The sequence below is a fragment of the Lampris incognitus genome, chromosome 11 (genome assembly GCF_029633865.1).
Source record: "Lampris incognitus isolate fLamInc1 chromosome 11, fLamInc1.hap2, whole genome shotgun sequence".
NCBI lineage: Eukaryota > Metazoa > Chordata > Actinopteri > Lampriformes > Lampridae > Lampris > Lampris incognitus.
The window spans coordinates 10,844,732-10,866,370 of NC_079221.1; the positions used below are offsets into that span (position 1 = coordinate 10,844,732).

The 21,639-nt window shown below is 43.8% G+C and overlaps 2 protein-coding genes across 2 annotated transcripts; one reads left to right on the forward strand and one right to left on the reverse strand.

The window, feature by feature from the left end:
* The first annotated feature begins 376 nt into the window (after nucleotides 1-376).
* LOC130120714 (rhodopsin kinase GRK1-like) lies at nucleotides 377-12,047 on the forward strand. Its single transcript, XM_056289410.1, has 7 exons — nucleotides 377-1,075; nucleotides 4,866-4,993; nucleotides 6,957-7,114; nucleotides 8,860-8,943; nucleotides 10,266-10,390; nucleotides 10,484-10,685; nucleotides 11,590-12,047. Exons 1-7 carry the CDS (start codon nucleotides 377-379, stop codon nucleotides 11,877-11,879), a joined length of 1,686 nt encoding a protein of 561 aa, XP_056145385.1. The 3' UTR covers nucleotides 11,880-12,047.
* Nucleotides 12,048-12,649: 602 nt separating this feature from the next.
* Nucleotides 12,650-17,508, reverse strand: mettl21cb (methyltransferase 21C, AARS1 lysine b). Its single transcript, XM_056289919.1, has 5 exons — nucleotides 17,485-17,508; nucleotides 16,265-16,409; nucleotides 14,536-14,696; nucleotides 14,339-14,456; nucleotides 12,650-13,451 (listed from the first exon to the last, which is right to left on the reverse strand). Exons 2-5 carry the CDS (start codon nucleotides 16,380-16,382, stop codon nucleotides 13,054-13,056), a joined length of 795 nt encoding a protein of 264 aa, XP_056145894.1. The 5' UTR covers nucleotides 16,383-16,409; nucleotides 17,485-17,508; the 3' UTR covers nucleotides 12,650-13,053.
* Nucleotides 17,509-21,639: the final 4,131 nt, after the last annotated feature.

Genomic DNA, 21,639 nt, shown 5'->3' on the forward strand with positions numbered 1-21,639 from the left:
AGCTTGGGCACTCACACTTTGTCTGGGGCATTAGGGTGTTAATGGATTACTGAAAGGTGTTGACTCAGGGGTGTGTGTGTGTGTGTCTGTGTATGTGTGTACATATCTGTGTGAACAAGAGAGGGGGTAAAGCTCATCAAAGTGTAGCGGGATCTAGTCCAGCCCCTGGTCTCAAATCTCTCATTTCTCTCCCATGCTCCCTCTGTGTGCTCCGTCACTCCCTGCTAATCTCAACCTCCCGTTGCATCTTTTTGCATTTTTACGTGTTTGCTTTTGCTGTATACCTGATCATCTGTGTACCCACCCCACCCCTCCCCACACCTCCTAGTTTACAATGTTCTCCGTTTGAGGCGCCCGACGTTGACCTGCCGCCAGCATGGACATCGGAGGCCTGACCACGGTGGTGGCCAACTCTGCCTACATCAACGCTCGCGGGAGCCTTGATGGCTCCAACCAGGCAGCAGCGCGGGACAAAAAGTACCACAGCCGTCTCAAGCTGCCCCACATCACCGTGTGCGAGGGTCTGAGGGACACCTTGGATTTGAGCTTTGACTCCGTCTGCATGGACCAGCCCATCGGCAAACGGCTCTTCAGGGAATTCTTGGACGCAGCCCCGGAGTATCATGGGGCCTGCCGTCTGTGGCGGGATGTCGAGGACTATGACCTGGCCGAGGACGCCGACCGGGTGAAAAAGGCCTCCAAGATCGTCCAGCGTTACATGGAACCTTCCGCCAAGCACTTCTGCCCCTTCCTGTCCGAGGACGTCATCGCTAAGGTTAAGGAAGGCCAGCAGGAGGCCGACGACGAACTCTTTGTCTCGGCCTCTGCGGTGGTCCTGGATTATCTCCGTGAGGCCCCGTTCATTTTTTTCCTGGAGAGCATGTACCTGAAGAGGTTCCTGCAGTGGAAGTGGCTCGAGATGCAGCCTATGGATGCAGACTGGTTCCTGGACTTCCGTGTACTGGGGAAAGGCGGCTTTGGCGAAGTGTCCGCCTGCCAGATGAAGGCCACAGGAAAATTATACGCCTGTAAGAAGCTCAATAAGAAAAGGCTGAAGAAGAGGAAAGGCTATGAGGTGAGACAGTAAAGGTCAATTTTAGTTTTTGGGTTTGTTTTTTTTCCCAGCTTTTTCTTTTTACAGTGAATAATGGCGGCATCATCACACGTCCATGTCTTTGTTGGTCAGCCATATGAACTACAGACCTTCAACCTAGTCTGGAGAACTACTCGGTTCAGTTCAGGTCCCTTTATTGTCATGGCACAAGTACAATGAAATTGAACTCCCCAAATTTGATGCATGAAAGGGTCATTAGTGATATGTGTAGTAGAAATATTTACAAGGATTAAAACACTCAAACAGAAGTACAAGAGGAGCACATTTTTATATACAAAGGTACATTTTCCACAAATGTACCATCGTAGCTACGTTTTTGAGAAGGGAACATATCGCACATGGGACTTCCACTACAGTCCATATGAAACATGAAACAATATCAATGTCATAGCATATAAAGTCTTACTAATAATAAAACCGGTAGTATTACGCCAACCGTAAAGCTCTACCTGCTTTTATCTGTCACAATAGAAAGAGAAGTGATTCATTCTGATGATGGCGGGAGGTGCGTTGACATTTTTATTTTCTATATCAGGGATGACCAAACTTCAATATGCGGGTCAAGGGCTGAAATGAAATGTATGCTGTCGGTTGCAGAAGGTAGTGTTGGGGCTAGATATTTCTCATGACGGGATGTAAACAATCATCAGTTTCTAGGGTCTAATGTCAGTTGTCAGCGTTTTCGTTCTTTATTATAATAGCCAATTTATCTATCAACACTCACATGGGAGTAAATTGGATCATAATCAACACAAATGTAGATATCGCTGATGGTGTCTTGGGGGTATTTGTTTGTTGGGGGGGGGGGTTAAATGGTACAGAGGAACTTCCTGAAGAGGTGTTGTGTCCGTAGTTTGCTGCAATTTCGAGTTTAGCGTTGATGAGCGATGCGCATGCGTACGGTTGAATTCCAAGAAAGTTTTCGCGAGCTTCATGTTCATGAGGTGTGCCACGAGCAGCCTGTGATGGTATTAATCATCTTTGTCCCTGCCTCTGTCTCTTCTGGCCTTAGCTAACAGTATTAAACACAGATACAAGGATAGAGTGATTACTGAGAGCTTTAGTGGAAAGCCGGTCTGAATGGAACTGCTTGGCACATATCTCGCCCTTGACTTGCCTGGGGTCATCGTTCTGAAACGCAACCTCAACCTTTAAACGGGTTATGTTCTTGTATGTAGGGAAGACAATATTTGTAAGACTATATTCATACGTCCTCATGGACAAAAAGCACGCAGTCGGAGCTTTTCTTTTAACTTAACTATAAGTTGGGACTTTATGTTAAAGTTGGCGGTACGAGTATTGCAGTTTTTTTTACAGTTGCTTCCACACTGAAACACACTGCACATTGAGGCACATTCTCGGCCTCATACGTTTTGCAAAACACTGAAGACACTTGTCTACATTAGACACAGAAATCTTAACACGATGTCCCGTCTTTGCCATTTCAAGGCGCCGCCTTTCAAAATACCACACCGATGAACCAGTCGCTCAAGCACGGCCGTCACGTGCCTATTCGTAAGCTGACCAATCAGGTGTAAGCACTATAAAAAGAGAACAGGTGAGTGTACCTGTCATCAACAAAAACGGAAGGCAACGTTGCAGGAAGAAGGAGAGGTGGACTTGGAGGAGGATGTGGACAAAGAAGACGAGGACCAGATTTATCAGATGAGATTTGAGCAACGTTGGTTGACCATGTTGTGGACCACGGGCTGGACAGAGGGTTCAGCCCAGCCTCAGGAGACCTTCTGTTGCAACAGTAATTCGGACATTTTGACACAAGCACAGGTGAAAAACAACTTTTCTCCACTGTCTACAGTAAAATCACTACTATAGGCACTGCATCAGTACTTTGAGGTGCCCATTCACTGCGTCCCATGTTTGAAACGGTGCTTCGTACACTGCCCTGTGATATTGTACATGTATTTTGATCAGTCTACATAGGATTGAGGGTCGAGAACGTCAAGGAGGAAGGGGCCCAATATTCTCAGAGGAACAAGAGAGGGTTATCTTAAACATGGTTTTGGTCAATAATGTGATATGGGACATCTGGGTGGCATGACAGTCTATTCCATTGCCTACCAACACGGGGATCGCCGGTTCGAATCCCTGTGTTACCTCTGGCTTGGTCGGGCATCCCTACAGACACAATTGGCTGTGTCTGCGGGTGGGAAGCCGGATGTTGGTATGTGTCCTGGTCGCTGCACTAGTGCCTCCCCTGGTCGGTCGGGGCGCCTGTTCGGGGGGGAGGGGGAACTGTGGGGAATAGCGTGATCCTCCCACATGCTACTACGTCCCCCTGGTGAAACTCCTCACTGTCCGGTGAAAAAAAGCAGCTGGTGACTCCACATGTATCGGAGGAGGTATGTGGTAGTCTGCAGCACTCCCCGTATCGGCAGAGTGGGGTAGTTGGCCAAGTACAATTGGAGAGGGGAAAAAAAAGAAGAGAAAACTCCAAAAGGGAAAAAAAATCACGTACAGATGAAACAACTACCAAGTGCCATTTGAAATAAATTCTGAGAGAGTAAAAGACTTGAAGCATGAACATATGGAGGTGAGTAATGTTCACTTCAGTATTGTGCACCGAACACAGAACCTTTGTACATGCAAATTTATAGTAGGCCTATAGTGAAATACTACACAATCTTGTCTTTTTTTCAGTTTTGCAAACGGATGCTGATGCAATCCTGCATGAATTCTTCTTCATAGATGAGGCTGGCTTTAACCTGACAAAAGTAAGACGAATAGAGTGAAACATCGGCGACTGAGCTATTTTGAATGTCCCAGGCCAACGTGGTGGTAGCATCCCAACGTGCACTACAATCACACAGAATGGTGTCCTCCACCGCCATGCCAACTTAAGATCCTTACAACACAGCTCACATACTCGCATGTTTAGACGGACTACACAACGTCGTCGCAGCAGAAGACCAAATGGATGCGGAGCAGATGAGCTACATCATCACCCGGGACCATGTATCCTTCCACCGATCTGCTCTGGTCCCACACTGGTTTCATCAGCATCCCACCATACTCTTCCCTTCCTTAAGCCCATTGAGGAGTTTGTCAGGATACCCCTCGTTCAAGCCATGGAGGAGGCCTGCGACCAAACTGACGCAGGGTTTGTGCAAGGATGGATTCACCATTCAAGAAGATTCTTCCCTCACTGTCTTGCGACAGAGGACATATCCTGTGATGTGGAGGAAGTGCTGTGGCCAGTTCCTGCTAGCAAAGAGATGATGCTTAGGTTTATTTTTTTAATTCATGCTTTCTGTTTTGTCGCCACAAATGTTCTGCTCTGATTTTCAGTGCAAAATGCAGCCTTTGCAAATGCATGGGTGTATTGACTGATTTTACAATGTGGAGAGAAATAAATATTATCATCAGTGTGCAGTACTGGTCTTGTGTGTTGTGTTTGGTCAATGTATTCATGTAGTTTAGCAGTATCTCTGGCAAAAATCCAACCCAGACTACATCATTAGAAAAGCAGAAATGTAGGAAGTGTTTAGTTTGAGCACAGCAGTGTGTTACTGGTTCAGTCAGATCCTATGAACCATGTGTGTGCCATACGGTGACAAAATTGTTTTTTGTCAATTATTGTGTAGTGTTCAGTGAAGTGTTTCAATTTGCCAAAATATCTTGAGTTGTTCTGTTACTTGTGTGTGTGGTCGTGTTGTGTTTTGACAAAACGAGCCCAAAAAATCATACAAAACTAGTTGTGTTCATTGCTGTTTGTCGCGTGTTTGTCCTGTAGGGGGCGATGGTGGAGAAGAGGATTCTGGCCCGGGTCCACAGTCGCTTCATTGTGTCGCTGGCCTACGCCTTTCAGACAAAGGAGGAACTTTGTCTGGTCATGACCATCATGAACGGAGGAGACCTCAAGTAATGTTGAGATCTGACGCGAGCTCGCCGCTCAAGTCAGAAACACACACACAGAAACCTTTTATCAAGGAGCTGCTGAACCTTTTCCTTCATTACCCCTCCGCATTATTAAATCTGTGGCTGATTCACTGGAAGCTTTTAAACTTGGCATGGAAATGTTGACTTCAAAATGGAAAAAATGAAACAACTTTTTTTCAAACTTTTAAATGTCCATAGAGAATTTTCATGCAGGTCTTAAAAACGGATGCAAGAGGCGATATTGCAGTTTCACTTACTGTCAGTTGTGACACACAGCTGGAGATGAATATGATGTAGAATATCAAGGATTTGTGACAAAATTGAGCCACAATGAAAAGAGAAGACAGATATGCCAATAACAATATGATGAGATTGTAATGATCATAATATGTGTGACTCCCTGTGTCTGCGTGGGTTTCCTTCGGGAGCTCCGGTTTCCTCCCGCAGTCCAAAGACATGTAGGTCAGGTGAATCAGCCATACTAAATTGTCCCTAGGTGCGAATGTGTGTGTGTATGTCGGCCCTGTGTGATGGCCTGGCAGCCTGTCCAGGGTGTCTCCCTGCCTGCCGCTCAAAGACTGCTGGGATAGGCTCCAGCATCGCCGCGACCCCGAGAGCAGGATACACAGTTCGGATAATCAGAATCAGAATGGATGGATAATATGTATGATGGCGGCACGGTGGCGCAGTGGTTGGCGCGGTTGACTCACAGCAAGAAGGTTCTGGGTTCGAGCCCCGGGGTAGTCCAATCTTGGGGGTCATCCCGGGTCGTCCTCTGTATGGAGTTTGCATGCTCTCCTCGTGGCTGCGTGGGTTTCCTCCGGGTGCTCCGGTTTCCTCCCACAGTCCAAAGACATGTAGGTCAGGTGAATTGGCCGCACTAAATTGTATGAATGTGGGTGTGTGTGTGTGTGTGTGTGTGTGTGTGTGTGTGTGGGCCCTGTGTGATGGCCTGGCGGCCTGTCCAGGGTGTCTCCCCGCCTGCCGCCCAATGACTGCTGGGATAGGCAACAGCATCCCCGCGACCCTGAGAGCAGGATAAGCGGTTCGGATCATGGATGGATGGATAATATCTATGATCATTATGATCATATATGTATGATTGTTTACTTGCATGTTTCATTGAACAGAATTGTGTTTATATCATTTTGTAAATGAGCACATATCAGGGGCTACACGTATGTGAAACGGCAAAATACCCAATATTTCTGCCGTTGTCAACTGTTATCAGCTTGTACATAGTCAAGGCTCAGCGTTTTTGGTTTTTCCTGATTTTAACCTAAAAATACCCAGATTTTTTAAAAGGAGCAGATCGGTTTAAACTGATTTTCACCCAGATTTTATGTTTCCACAGATCCAAAAGTTGTTCCTGTTCGTGTGAGGTTATGCAACAGTGTCCTCTTGTGGCGAAATCTGGCATGCTGGATGGCTTTGAAAAATAAAAACCCAAAACGCTGAGCCTTGTACATAGTGTTAATTCAGAACCATAGGTATTGAAAATATACAGTGGACTGCAGACTAGATGCAAACACAGAAACGCTAAGGAAAATGACCAAAACAGACAGCTATTTATTGTAGACGGGTGGTTAAAATTATTTCTGATTTGGTGCATCAAACAAATTTAACCAAGATACACTCGATGCTTCCCACCAAAGTACAAACTACACTACACTAGTGTGTGTGTGTATGTCTGAAATTCTACATTTCGTGATCACGAAGCTCCATATTACGGTTCCTATCCAGTGATGCATATTCACAACTATTCGCATGCTTTGAGGTCACTCCAACTTGAGGGAAAAAGACAAATGGTGACAGAATCCAGCCCGTGTTACGACTGTCTTTAGTCTGAGTTAAATACAGACATAAACAACGACGACAACATGAAGGTGTTATTGCAGCTGCATGTTGACTGGCCGTGCATGTTGTCCCTCCCGTACTGCAACAGGTACCACATCTACCTGGTGGATGACAACAACCCGGGCTTCAGCGAGCCCAGAGCTTGTTTCTACATCGCGCAGATCATCCAGGGCATGGAGCACCTTCACCAGAAGAGGATCATCTACAGAGACCTCAAACCAGAAAATGTGCTGCTGGATAATGAAGGTACACACTGGGGTTGATCTGGGGGATTGGGGGGGAGTAGTGCTGAAACAATTAGTTGATTTAGGTGATCAATCGAGTAGTTGATCAACAGAAAATGAACTGATTACAATTTTGGTAGCATATTAATCATTTGAGTCATTCATCAAGTAGAGATACCAAACGTGTTGGTTGCAGTTTCATAGAGGCTAAGATTTGCTTGCCTTTACTTACTTACTTACTTATTTATTTGTTTGTTTGTTTGTTTATTTATTTAGCTGTTGGTCAGACTCAGTAAACAGTTTTCAGACTTCACTTTGGATTCTGGAAACTTAAAATGGGCATTCATCTGTATTTTTGACCCCCCCCCAATTTTTTTTTCTCCCAATTGTACTTGGCCAATTACCCCACTCTTCCAAGCCGTCCCGGTCGCTGCTCCACCTCCTCTGCTGATCCGAGGAGGGCTGCAGACTACCACATGCCTCCTCCGATACATGTGGAGTCGCCAGCCGCTTCTTTTCACCTGACAGTGAGGAGTTGCACCAGGGGAACGTAGCACATGGGAGGATCACGCTATTTCCCCCAGTCCCCCACCCATCCCCACCCCCCCGAACAGGCGCTCCAACCAACTGGAGGAGGCGCTAGTGCAGCGACCAGGACACATACCCACATCCGGCTTCCCACCCGCAGACACGGCCAATTGTGTCTGAAGGGCACAATAGACTGCTACACCACCCGGATGCCCCTGTATTTTGGACTTTTAGCAGACTAAAGGATTAATCCATCCATCCACCCATTATCCAAACCACTTATCCTACTCTCAGAGTCGTGGGGATGATGGAGCCTATCCCAGCAGTCATTGGGCAGGCGGGGAGACACCCTGGACAGGCCGCGATTAATGAAAAATAATAATCAATAGATTAAGTGATTATATGAATAATCATTAGTTTCAGCCCTAGTGCAACTGGACGCCGTCTCCCCTGTTAAACAAAAAGAAACAAACTAACCATCCCTACTTGGGGTTAATGGTACTGTGAAAGTTATGATGTATAACGACAACTTTGATAAATCGCTCCAATGTAACATGTAGCGTGTTTCTGTTGTGCTGAAGTTAATGAAGCGTATGGTACATGATGGTTTGTGGAAATCAGTGAATGAATTTTGCAATGAACTTAATTCTTAACAGTCAAGACTGTAATGAGCACAGAATTACTGAAATAGATTATAATCATCATCATCATCATCATCATTAGTTCCGTAACCTATGGAGGTCGTAGGAGCACAGCTGATGCCTCAACAGGTTGAGTCATCATTGTGTTTCAGTAGGGGGAGTACCTGGTGGTCCCTATCTCCTCTCCAGGTATGGACAGCCGTTGGGTCACAGAGGAACTCATCCGCCCTTCGACAGGTTTTGTTTTTAGTCCTGCTGGGTGTCCACACACCCTCCTCACAACAATCCAAGGGTTGAAATGGGGGTGCCAGTTTAGCCGCCGCCGACCCGACGGTTGGAGTTTAACGTTGTACCTAGGATGAAGAATATATGGATTTTCATATAAAAAAAGGGGATTCTAATCATAAAACTAAACCATGAGCTGTATTTTTTTCTCAGCTCTCATATATATAGCTTTTAGATCCACTGTGTTGGAAAAAAATGTAATGTTTAATAATCATTTGTCTTACAAATGGGCCACCAGGTGCACATCTTGGTGCAAACAAAGTTAACATATTGGTACGATGACGGATGAAAAGATCTTTCCTACCTTAACCAGGGAATGTGCGGATATCTGACCTGGGTCTTGCTGTCGAGTTGAAAGAAGGCAAAACAACAACCAAAGGCTACGCAGGAACACCAGGTGCGTTTCACTTGTACTTAACGCCGGGCGACAATATCTCCATGTTGATAATGTGACATCACTTTGGAGGAGACTACTTGTGCTTTCATAAGATATTTGCGGACAAGAAAACGTTAATAAATGATCATTATTAAAGTGGATATGATGACCAAACAGGTAGAGACATTAATTGTTCAGTTCAATTTTCTAAAACAGTCGAATAAAATCAGAATATCGGACCACTTCTCTGTGAAATGACATTCAGAGCTTCTGTAATGTGACGTATTTCTGAGTAAAACTGGATTTAGGGCGGGACAAAGCATAGGGAGGGATATGATTTGATTGGCTCAGGCAAAGCATTTTATGATATTATTGGTGTGAATGTTGCTTGCCCGCTTGCCCAGACTTAGTGACGCAGTCACACGAACTTGACTGTTTTAGAGGAAGTTAGATTTTGTTGTAAAAGGGCTCAGAGCCCTTTCATGTTTGCAATGGTGATGGACAGGTTGACGTAGGAGATCAGGTAGGAGTCTCCATGGACTATGATGTTTGCGGATGTCATTGTGTTCTATAGCGAGAATAGGGTGCAGGTTGAGGAGAGCCTGGAGAGGTGGAGGTATGCACTGGAGAGAAGAGGAATGAAGGTCGGTAGGAGCGAGATGGAATACATATGCATGAATGAGAGGGAGGACAGTGGAATGGTGAGGATGCAAGGAGTACAGGTGATGAAGGCATATGAGTTTAAATATTTAGGGTCAACTGTCCAAAGTAATGGGGTGTGCAGAAGAGAGGTGAAGAAGGGAGTGAAGGCAGGGTCAGGAGTGATTAGTGACAGAAGGGTACCAGCAAGAGTTAAAAGGAAGGTTTATGAGACGGTTGTGAGACCAGCTATGTTGTATGGTTTGGAGACAATTGCACTGATGAAAAGACAGGAGGTGGAGCTGGAGGTGGCAGAGTTGAAGATGCTAAGATTTTCATTGGGAGTGACGAAGAAGGACAGGATTAGGAATTTTTGTGATTTTTTTTTTTTGTTGCCATAAGTTATTGAATATATGCATAATTTGACTGGGGCAATGAGCTAACACAGTCAAAAAAAAAGTTGTCTATTAGACCAGAGAATGGCAATATCTAAGTTACATCACCAATATAATGGTTACCAAAATCCCAGACGATATCTAAATTTCCTTTCATGATATCAATACTATATCGATATATTGCCCAGCTCTGCTTTATCTGCCATACGTGGGCATTAAGTAGTTACATTTGTTGGAGTTGATGGTCATCATGTTAGATGTTTCCACGGCGACACGTATGATGCTGATATGTTGCTTTGTATCTTGCAGGCTACATGTCACCGGAGATGCTGAAAGGGGAGAGGTATGACACCTCTGTGGACTACTTCACACTGGGGGTAACACTGTATGAGTTCATGGCTGCCAGGAATCCATTCAGAGAGCGGGGGGAGAAGGTATCTGGCCCTTTGTTTTCCCGCTGCGGTGTAAAATGAACTATTTAGTGAACTGAGTTTAATTACTTGGTTGGTTGGATGTTTCCCATTCAGGTTGACCGTGAGGAGATGAAAGGGCGAATCCTAACCCGCGTTGTGGTCTACCCAGACTGCTTCGGTGAGCATGCCAAGTCCCTATGCGATGGACTGATGGCCAAAGAGGTGGACCAAAGGATGGGCTTTAAGAATGACAGCTGTGACGAGATCAGAGCCCACCCCTTCTTCAGCGAAATCAACTGGAGGAAACTGAATGCAGGTATACTGCTATTCATCTGTATGTTTTATGTGTAATGAAAATGAAAACTAAGGCCATGAATTTATTTTAAAGCTGTTAATCTATTTTTTCCATTTATGATTTATATTCATGGGTCCTGGCAGTTGCCACAATGCAGCAGTAGTGATAATGATAATAGAATACTCTATTTAATGTGATGATGATGATAATAATAATAATAATAATAATGATTATTTATATAGCACCTTTCATGCTGGAGGTGCAGCTCAAAATGCTTTACATATAGAAGCAGTCAGATTAAAGCAGCATTTCCCAAAGTTTGGGCTGTGGCCTACTAGTGGTACACACCGGTATTGCATGTGGGCTGCCAGGTTTTTATTTTTTTATTTTTATGGAAATGGTACACTCAAACCATTTTATGCAGTGAAAATCACCTTCAAAATAATATGATTTTTTTTAAAAATTGACTAGAAATGGATTCTGCTGCTGTAAAGGTTCATTTTTGTATTTCAAAGTTGCATAAAGCAGGGGAAATGTGTTTGAATCTAGTGTTAAATGGCCTTTCTGCAGGATATGAATGTGTCAAGTCTATTTGCACTAATTTTGCAGACTATTCACTGGTCATTTGTTGGTTTCTGGATTATATGGATGTGAATTATTAAATTGAATGGTATTGGGCTTGCAAGATCTGGAGTGATTTTCAGTTGAATACTTGTGGGCCACAGATTTCTGCTGCAGGATTCTTAAATTTGGGAATGGCTGAATTAAAACAATCACAAGCAGGAAATTTTTTTTTTAAATCAAAAGTGCTGAAGAATCTAGAACAGAGAACGAAAAACAACCGAACATTTAAGACGATAAAAGTAAAGTTTTATAACAGTGAGGATCAGTGTTTTTGGTTAACCCTCCCATCTCCTCTCCTCAGGTATCCTACCTCCCCCCTTTGTCCCCGACCCAAAAGTGGTGTACGCCAAGAGCCTGGACGATGTGGGCGCCTTCTCGTCGGTGAAGGGCGTGGCACTGGAGGAGCCTGACAAGACCTTCTTTGACGAGTTCTCCTCAGGGAACATCTCCATCCCCTGGCAGGAGGAGATGATCGACATGGGCATCTACAGGGAGCTCAATGTATGGGGTCCGGAGGGCACCATCCCCAACGACCTTCGCCGGGAGTCCATACTAGAACAACCAAAGTCATCCACCTGCTGTATGTCGTAGAGGAGCTCCATCACAACCCAAAGAAACACACAAAACGCACACCTCGTCCACAGCTGATCAGGCACTCTGGTGTGAAGACCACACAGAATGGGACGTTCCCATACTCAGGACAGCCAGAAGTCGCTTCTGAACTTTTTAATAAACGAATTTAATTAATGTGACACCGAACCAGAGATTGTTGTTGTTGTTTGATTGTTTCCTACCAAACGACAAAGTACGTCACAAGAAGCCAAGGTAACGGAAATGGATGACGTGAAAATTCTTTGCATTGTTACTTTAATATAGCTCTTTTAACAAATTGATGTCTGATCACCTCTCTCTCTCTCTCTCTCTCTCTCTCTCTAAGAAGGTTTTTAGTCACATTGTAACTTGGATGCAGTCACACATACTTGATGTGTTTCCATTAAAGTTATTTTCTGTATGTAACTTTCAACATAAAAGTCTTTTACCCTGTGTTCTGCTTCATCATGCCATTCCATGGAAGGTACTGTTATTGTGTTGAAATTTTAAACTGAATGATTCTAGTTTTTGCTATATTTTGTTGATGTGAAGCTTCTGTGAAAATATGTATTGTTACCCAGTAACTCCTGGAAACAATTACCAAAAACTAAAAACAAAGAAACTGAATTCAACATTTACAATCTTCTGTGAATAAGCACCAAAGGTTTATGACATCATTAATAATCTACTTGCTACATAACTAGCAGGCTACTCGCGTTCAAAGTAATATGCGTGTAGAGGCAATAATTTACACATGCGTTTTAGAGCAAAGTTATTTTATTTTGAAATGAAATATGTCAGTGGAACCTGGATCAAGTCAAAGAGAATATCAAATGTATGAAAAGGTACTGGTAAATAAAATAGCTAAATGAAATGTTAATTCGAGTTCAGACCTTCCTTTCTACTTTCTACTTGACAAAGCTTAAAGGACTGTGCAGGAATGTCTTCATATTCTAGTCTCTTCTCTCTAGTCGTCCAAACCAGCGAGAGGTAAACTCAAGTCTCGTGTTTTCTTCCTACAGTTATAAACACTTACTTCCGTTATACACAACATTACCTCATTACATTACCTTATTACACCTCTGTACACACACATCATTCCAGCATCTGCCATTACAAACATCAATTCGCCCTCCTTTGTGTTTCTCCATTAGCTCTCCATCTCTGCCCTCCATCACTCCTTCGCCGTGGCCTTGTAGATCCTCACCTCCTCCTGTGGAAGCTCGGAAAGGAGCGTGACGTTGAAACTGCTCTTAAAGCGCTCCGTGAACCGCAGGTCCGACTCGAAACGCACCTTGTTGGCCCACAGCAGCGTGGTCCCGCTCCCCGGCCGGCAGAAGTGACGCATGGTGGCCAGCAGCTCCTCGAGGTAGTCGTGATGGTAGACCACGTCTGCCGCCAGCACGTAGTCATAGCGGCAGGAAGCGCAGGGGAAGTCTCGCTCCAGGTCGTGACCCCAGGTGAGGGCGGCCACCTGAGGAGTGTACCGACAGCGGCTCTTGGTGTTTCGCAAGAGGTTAAAGGTCAGGTTGGACAGGATTTCTGGCAGGTCAGTGGCTGTTACCCAGGCACCTGGGAAGTGGCGACAAACCATCAGCTGATGAGGTGTTGAAGAAATTCGATCAGATTCAGTGCTATCAATCCCTTAAACATTTCTCATTTTACTTATTCAGCTTGGTTATGATTGTGACTTAGTATTATCCATTCATTGTGTCATCAGTCCGTTTGTATTATCATTTACATGCCTTATTAGTGGTATGATAGTTAAGGTACTATATGTAAGTTTGCATACAGCACAAATAATTAAATGAAAATAACACATTCTGCAGAAATGATATTAATATGCTCTTTTCCTGGAGAAAAAAAGTATATTACCTATCTAGTTTTAATGTTCTGAAGCATTTGATGGCCCTACATAATCTGTTAAGTTGTGGTCTGAATTCAAACACCACAGCAGGTCCCATGTGGGAGTGTACGTCTTAACAGACGGTTAAAATCTTTGTTATGGATGGATCCAAGCTTAAGTTAACGCCCCTTCTCTGAACACAACCAATTCTCAGGCGTTCATGAGACTCCTTATTGATAGCTAGCTAGCTTGCTAACTTGCATGATGTTGCTAGGCAACTGACAGACTGATGATGACAATTCATTGATTGTCCAATAAAATCAGAGTGTTAGATGATGTCATTTATTACCAGAAGTTGATTGGTTTTCTGAAACAGTTTAATTATGTTGACAATGATGAGGGTGGTTTTTCAAGGAGCTTTAGTCACATTTTCACAATTGTAGTTCTAATATATCAAAAAACAATATGTTAAGTAAATACAGTGAGATTGCAAAACAAGGTTTTCATTGGACTGGATCCTTCATCAATCTGTGTACTATTTTCATTTCATTTCTTCAACAGAGGCAAGTTCCATGAAGAGCCGCAGAGGAAAAGGCACAGTGAATAGACTTACCCAGCAGACTGGCCACAATGGACAACAAACCAGTTCCAGCTCCAAGTTCTAGCACAGCTTTGTCCATGAGGTTCACCAGCTGCTGGTTGTTCTCCAAGAACTGGCACAAAGCTATAGCCTGTACACACAATAGTCGTAATTAGTCATTGTTGACGACGCTTACTGTCAGCGTGACACAAATTCTGAGTTCAGCTCACCCCAGGCCAGATGAGAGCTCCGTAGGTGTCCAGAGACTCTCGGATGCAGATGTCATGACCAGAAAAGAAGAACGACTCCTTTCCCAATGCATAGTAAACACTCGGCTCCCAGACCTTCCTTCTGTTCAGCGCCTCTCCTGCCATCAATTTACACTCCATTTCTGCTGTACAAGATGAGATTAAAGTGAGGTATTATGGGAAAACAAGATTTGTCTTGTCCTTGTGTTGATTTCAATGTCATTGAAGAGAACCCTTTTCATGTTTTCACAGCTCTTTAAGTCGGGCTGAAATCAGTAATTAGATTTAAATTTTCATGTCTAACAGCCTTGTTCAAGGTTTTTTTCAAGGTGTTTTTTTTATACCTTTATGCATAACTGTTCCCAGTTGTCTCGACAACTGTGAGTGGTCATTGATATTCATGAGCTGACTTTTGGGTTACAAGCAAAAACAAGGGTTGGCAGTAATGGTGGTCAGAGTTTCATATTTTTATTTGATCTGACTGGCTGTATGTATGGCATCTGATGACATCATGAGCATTAGAATAAAAGATTGGCTGAGAAAAGGTAGAAAAACTTGTACGTATGTTTTTTTCAGTAGAAAGAGACAAAATGTATGATGATTAAATGAATTTAAGTTAGAAATTAAGTTTTGATTTCAATCCAACTTTCACCAGCTTTTTTTTTTATGAGGAAATAGTATCATTTAAAGAGGCCCTAAACACTTAAACGTGTTTATTGAGCTGTAAACTGAATGATATGACTGCACGGTGATGAAACACATCAAAGCTGGTGTTGATATTGACATTTCTTACCAAATTTACAAAAATCTGCATTTCATGGGTTGAAAAAGGCTCAAAGTGCCATCTACTGTTTTGAATCAGCCCTGGAAGGCCAATGCCAACGCTGACGCAGAGTCGACCGGTTGGGACTTATCTACGTACGTCATGAACAGCAACAAAAAAAAGAAAAAAGGGGGATGTTAACGCCCTCTAGAATGATGTCACACCAGAACCCGAAACACAGCTTTTACATAGGTGTCCCCTTACCCCGCTTGCATGGCGGGGTAAGTGGTGGATGACGCTTACTGATTTTGCTTAACAATAGCAAGCCGGATGGCTTGCAGCCACCGTGTTCCCCTACTTGGTTCTGTCCCTTGATTTGGTAATATATTAAACTTTAACTCTGGATTTTAAAGTTTATTGGACGTGCAGAAAGCCACACAGCAACTCTTCGGAGTTGTAACTAAAGCTTTGTCCTTCGCCCTCGGCGTAAAAGGATGTGAAGTTTTGTGGGCCTTCCATAAATACCGACTGTATCTGCAGAGAGCAAGGTAGCCTCTGACAGGGCAGCCATTGTTCCTGTCAGGGAAGGAGCAATATTGCCAGCCAATCAGAGTAGCCGCTCATTAATAATGCTATTATATTAATGACCCCCTCAAACAGCCTGTGTTATTAGAGGTGGGTGTGGAGCACTGGAAACCAAACCACCTTTGGTGAAACCAAACAAGTTTTGCAGAACAAAATGTCACAGATTTGTTTCATAGGCATACAGCAGTTATACCAATTTGTCAAAAAAAGTATGAAATACCCCCCACACACATACACTTTAAGCAGATTACATGTCCTTAAAAGACTGATCACTAATATTACGATCAGAAAGTCAAATTATATCAGTGTATTGGGGCATGATGAGAATGATGAACTAACATGATGGCTGTCAATCAAAGTCACCTTCATTGGCCGTTCCTTTTTCCACCAGTGGTTTTCTGTCCTGAGTCTCATCATCCGCTTTCTTCTTCCTGCGACCTGCGACCTGGACGTGATGGCCGGAGGTGGATGAAGTCTCCATAAGCACAAATTACTGCTGAAGTGAAAACTGTTATAAAACTGCTAATCAGTATTTGTTTTTGTATTGGTCTGGATGTCAAACCAAGTATCTTATCACCTCCTTACAGTGCTGCTGAATGAACTAAATTATGGAGATAAATAGGGCAAACGTTGCCCTCATCTTCTGAAGTTGTTCATTGAATTCTTTTCACTCTTAAAGCGGTTGTAAGTCAGATATTAAGGCCAAAGAAAGAGGTTATGTTAAATAAATAATTAGGATCAGAATACTTTATTCATCCCCGAGAGGAAATTGGGTAATTACTGCATTACAGGTAAAAATAAGACAAACAACAAAGCTGTTTGTGGCTTCTGATAATTGTCTACCTCTTTAAGCTTTATTTAAAGCATATGAATGATAAATGCTTCAGTTTACATTATGCATTTGAATAGTTAAGCATTTTACATGAATATTGCATGATGTCCATTCATTTGTTCAGATCAGCCCATATCCCAAGTCAGTAGCAGTAGCACAGTGCATCACTGCAGCAGCCGCTGACGGATGGGATAAAACGTCACGTGACGATCAGGAAAGAGATATTTGTGAATTTATGGATTGTTTGTTATCAGTTTAATCAGCCATTTTCCCACGACATATTTCTCAAGCTTTACATTACTAAAATATGTTTAGTCCATTAATATCATTTGCTCAGTGACTGAAACTCTGTTATAGTGTGTCTGCACAATAGTTGTTGCAATACTTTTTCTTTTGTGTGTGTGTGTGTGTGTGCGCGCGCGCGTGTAGTGTAGTGTGATTGTGCAATCGTGAAATGAAGTAAAGTAGATTTAGCCTACTGTCAGCCTGCTGGGCAGGAGCCCAGAGGAACAGTTGTCTTCTATCCCAGGGCTTTACAAACCACATAACACCATCCAAGCAATATTCCTCTGCTCTTAACAACCACGTTGCATCATTTATCACCAGATGACATGCAGGTTACACGTCTCCAAAAATGACTCACAAATCGTTGCTACTTGAAAATCCTTTTACATTTTTTTCCCCTTTCTGTTTTTCTATCCTCCGTGGAGGCAGTGCAGACGGCACGGGAACACGTGGCTGTGATACATACCTGTAAGAAGCTGCTGGTTCTCTCTCCTCCCGTCTCTTTCTGCCCCGCGACCGCTTTCCCTCCCGTTTATAGAGGCAGCATCAATGTTGACCCACCCCTGAAAGAGGCAGGGGGAGTTGGGGTTACTGGGGTGGGTGGGTGGGTGAATGAGGGGTCACTCAAAGCCACAAATAAACAACAGATGCAGACATCTTGTCAATATACCAAAATTGCAACGAGGGTGTGAGCAGAGATCATAGAGTATTATGAAGGGTATTAGAAGAGGTACAAGTCATATAAGGGAAGTTAATAACATAAAACAAAGACTAATGCAGTGCCTCTAGGACAATTAACGCAAATTCAGCCAATCCCCGTGAACTCTGCGCGACCTTGCAATTTTTTGTCCATAATTTGACCAATCATCGCAGTTTCCCGCGAGTTTCACCAATCACAGCAGTCCCCCGCGCCATACGTCACCAAACCCACTTCCTTGTTTGTGGTCGTGAAGATGCGGACGTGTGCTCCTCGAGCGTCTCGCATTTACCAGCTAAAGTTACTGCCGAAGACCGTGCGAGGCAGTTCCCCGATGGTCTGCAGGAAAGCGGCGGTAAACCGCTCTGCATCACGCCGCGGCGCAACACAAACGAGAATCGTGCATCGACGAGCACGTTTCTACCGCAAAATACGCCCGGAGAATGGCCGGAAGGCGTGGACCACAGACTGGGCACGTCACCGTGACAGACGCTATTGCAAGCGCGCGTAGCAGGAATGAAAGTACCTGCGTTTATTTGTATGAAGTTCGTCAAAATACTCCATTTATATTACCAAGGGAATGACGCTGAACGCGATACTTCTTGTTTCTTTGTGTTACGCTACACTGGTGCCCCCTTCTGGTATAACCTGGCTATTACAGGTTCGAGTTGGCTGTCTCTGTTAGAACCGTTCCTTTCCGTGATGATTGCGGCGAAGACGGTACGTCAAAATATGAGCTCCGCTCGTTTTGTGATATAATGTCATGATATGCTCACACGTTTTATCTAACTGTAAAGTGCTTTGTGAATGTGCGTAGATCACAGTGCATGGAGGTCAGACGGCTGTGAATGTTTATTTCGCTTATTTTTACCGGATGTATTGACGCTAGTTGAAGGCGTTATGAAACGCTAGCTAATGCTAATGCTAGCTAACGAGGCGCGAATGGCCGTCGCGAACCTTCTAAGCAAACTTCTCTTTTATTTTCACACACAGGAGCTGAAGTATTGTGCGTACTGTGACTCGAACTTGACCAGCTGTTGTTTTGATTCATTGCCAGGTATGTTTATTGCGTATTTTCTGCCGTGTAATAAATTGTGTATTTTGTCCGTTGCGTGCTAGCGTGTTAGCTAGCAGCCTGTCCCGCCTTAGTAACGAGGAAACGGCTTCATGTGACGTGGGTTCGTCAGCTACGTGTGTGTCATTCAAACTAAACGATCACATTGGTTAACTAGAGTAGTCCCCCTTTGCGTGGCGATTGCGGGGGAGGCGGAGCTGGAGTACTATTCATGTTGTAATGAACTCGACCAACTGTTGTTTTGATTCATTGCCAGACAATAATAAACGGGACATTTGTCGCCTGAACCCGACGCATCTGCGTGGATGTGGTTTCTGCTTTGGAGTCGTGACCAGAATAGAGAGGTTCCACGCGGAAAGAATCAAGGTGAGTTAGAGGCAATATGCCAGGGTTACCACATTCATGCAAACAGCTTGTTTGCATGAATTTTTGAAACCCTGAGCCTTTTTTGCTAATGTTACTTATAACACTTAGAAACAGTGCGGTTTTATTCTCACTGGAACAAGTTGCCTTCGGCTTTTAATGAATAGAAAAAAAAGTCGCAACTACTTTAGAGATTTTTACTTGCTTCCACAATTCCATTGCACAAAACGGCTGAAAACATCACAACGTGCATTGCATTTTTTTTCTTTTTGGCAAAGCTGCTGTGAAATCAGGCATTTTAGGCTGCAACAACCCCCCCCCCCCAAAAAAAGCTGCAGAATTCTGGAGGGCTTCGCAGCTTTCATCCTCCTGTTCTGTGCTGATTCTCACCTTCCCAAAGACATTGTTGTTTTACCGATGGACACCAGACAGAGGTTTGTTTGTTTGTTTGTTAATTCATTTGTGTGGGAGAAGATCTGTATCTCACGTGCATTTTGCAAACCATGGAGATTAATACTTAAAGCTGCATCAACAGAGATGGGCCAACGCAGCAGAAAGTCTATCCAGTTGGGTTTTCATTCGGAGTGAAGGAGGTTGGGCCGTGTTGGTGTGCTGGTCAGTTGGAGCCCATGGACAAATATAATGCAAACTGTTGTGGTCGGGGTACAGCAGGTTATGGGGAAAAGTAAAGTTATGCCTTAAAAAAAAGAAAACGAGTTGGCTGTCACGAGGGAGGCCCGTGCTGTAAAGCTGACGACTGAGTATGGATGGAGCAGTATTTAATCTGCCGAGTATTTGTTTTAAAGCCTGGCTGCAGGGCTCACCAAAGAACAGGTGGATCTGGGTTCATAGCCTCATTGTATGAATACACATACACACACACACACACAGACACACACACACACACACACGTATAGACACAAACATCAACACATACAGAGAGATACATACTAACAGCTTGATATGGAAACGTTGGGATAAAGTACACACACACACACACACACACACACAAAGAGACAGATGCCCATACATACATGTGTACACAAATGCACACACGCAGGCATACACACTCACACACACACACACACACACATAAATACACACACAAACACAGATAGGCATATGCGAGTGCACACACATACATACTCATGCGCTCCCTCTTTCTCTCTCACACACACACACACACACACATTTAAAGATAAAAGGAAAGATAACAAATTAATATAAAAACACTGGGATAGGAACACACACACACGCACACACATTTACACAGAAGCAAGCAAATAACTGGCTGGACTCCACGAAGCTAAAAAATGACTGGAAGAGGCAGCGAGCAGCAGCACTGAGTCACTCCCATCAAAACAGCAGCTCTAATAACCTCATAACTCAGGTCAAAGTATTAGGGGATTTCCAGAGCAACGCAACAGGAGAGGCCTTCTTAATTCACTTCTCAATCCCTTAATGATTGAAACACACAGCACAGATGGTGTCATTTTTACTAATAATCTCATTTAGTGAATCTCCTGTGTATATTGCTTGGCAGGCCATCAGTTTTAATATCCAACACTAATACATCCATACAGGGACTCAGACTGGAGCGAAGGATCACGTTAAGTCCTCCATCTAAAAATATGATTCCATAATGTGGTCACATCTGTTCACAGTCACACTGTTGTAGATATCAATCCAGTAATACGGTGGAGGTAGATCTCACCATGACCATGTTACCACCATGATCTCTTAAATCCGACTAAGGTCATGTTTCCTGGTACTACAACAATGACGGTCCCTTTGGAATGGTTCCTTTGTATCCATGTTAAAGGCTGGTGTTCACACCCACTTTTGAGTGTGAGCATTGGCCTTGTATGCAAAACGCAGTGTGTTGAATTGACTGTACTACAGGACTGACTTTATCTTTCAAATTTATTACGTAAAATGAGTGAAGAATGTGTGGTATGGTTTGTGTGTTTTTTTATATAGTTTGGTATGGTTTGTGTGTGTGTTCTTTGTGGATTGTCACCTTGTTGTGAAGAAACTTGCATGATCCTGAGGTCCCAAGAGTAATGCTGTCTGGAGCTATGCTCCTGGTAGGGTCACCCATGGTGGTAAGATCAAGGGGGAGGTCCCTGACAAAGAGTAATCCAACCAAGACCTCAACGGTGGAACAGGCGGAGGATGATGGCTGACTTGAGGGAGGCATTGTAACGGCTGGGAAGGTGGATGAAGTTCTGCAGCAGAAATGGGCCCCCAGTTGTCTTCAACTCCATGCCACTGGATCCTGACCCAAATCTGTCAAGGACCATGTGATGTCTGTCTGTGCACCAGTTTCCCTATGTTAAACAAAGTAATGCACAGGTATCCTCCATAAAGGGAATTCACCCTATCATCCCGGATTGCGTTCTAAGAAGACCAGCAAGTGTCGACGGGGGTGAGATCTGGAAGTCCCCTGTCATGAGCTTGCACATCAGGCGGTGGGTGCTAGATTC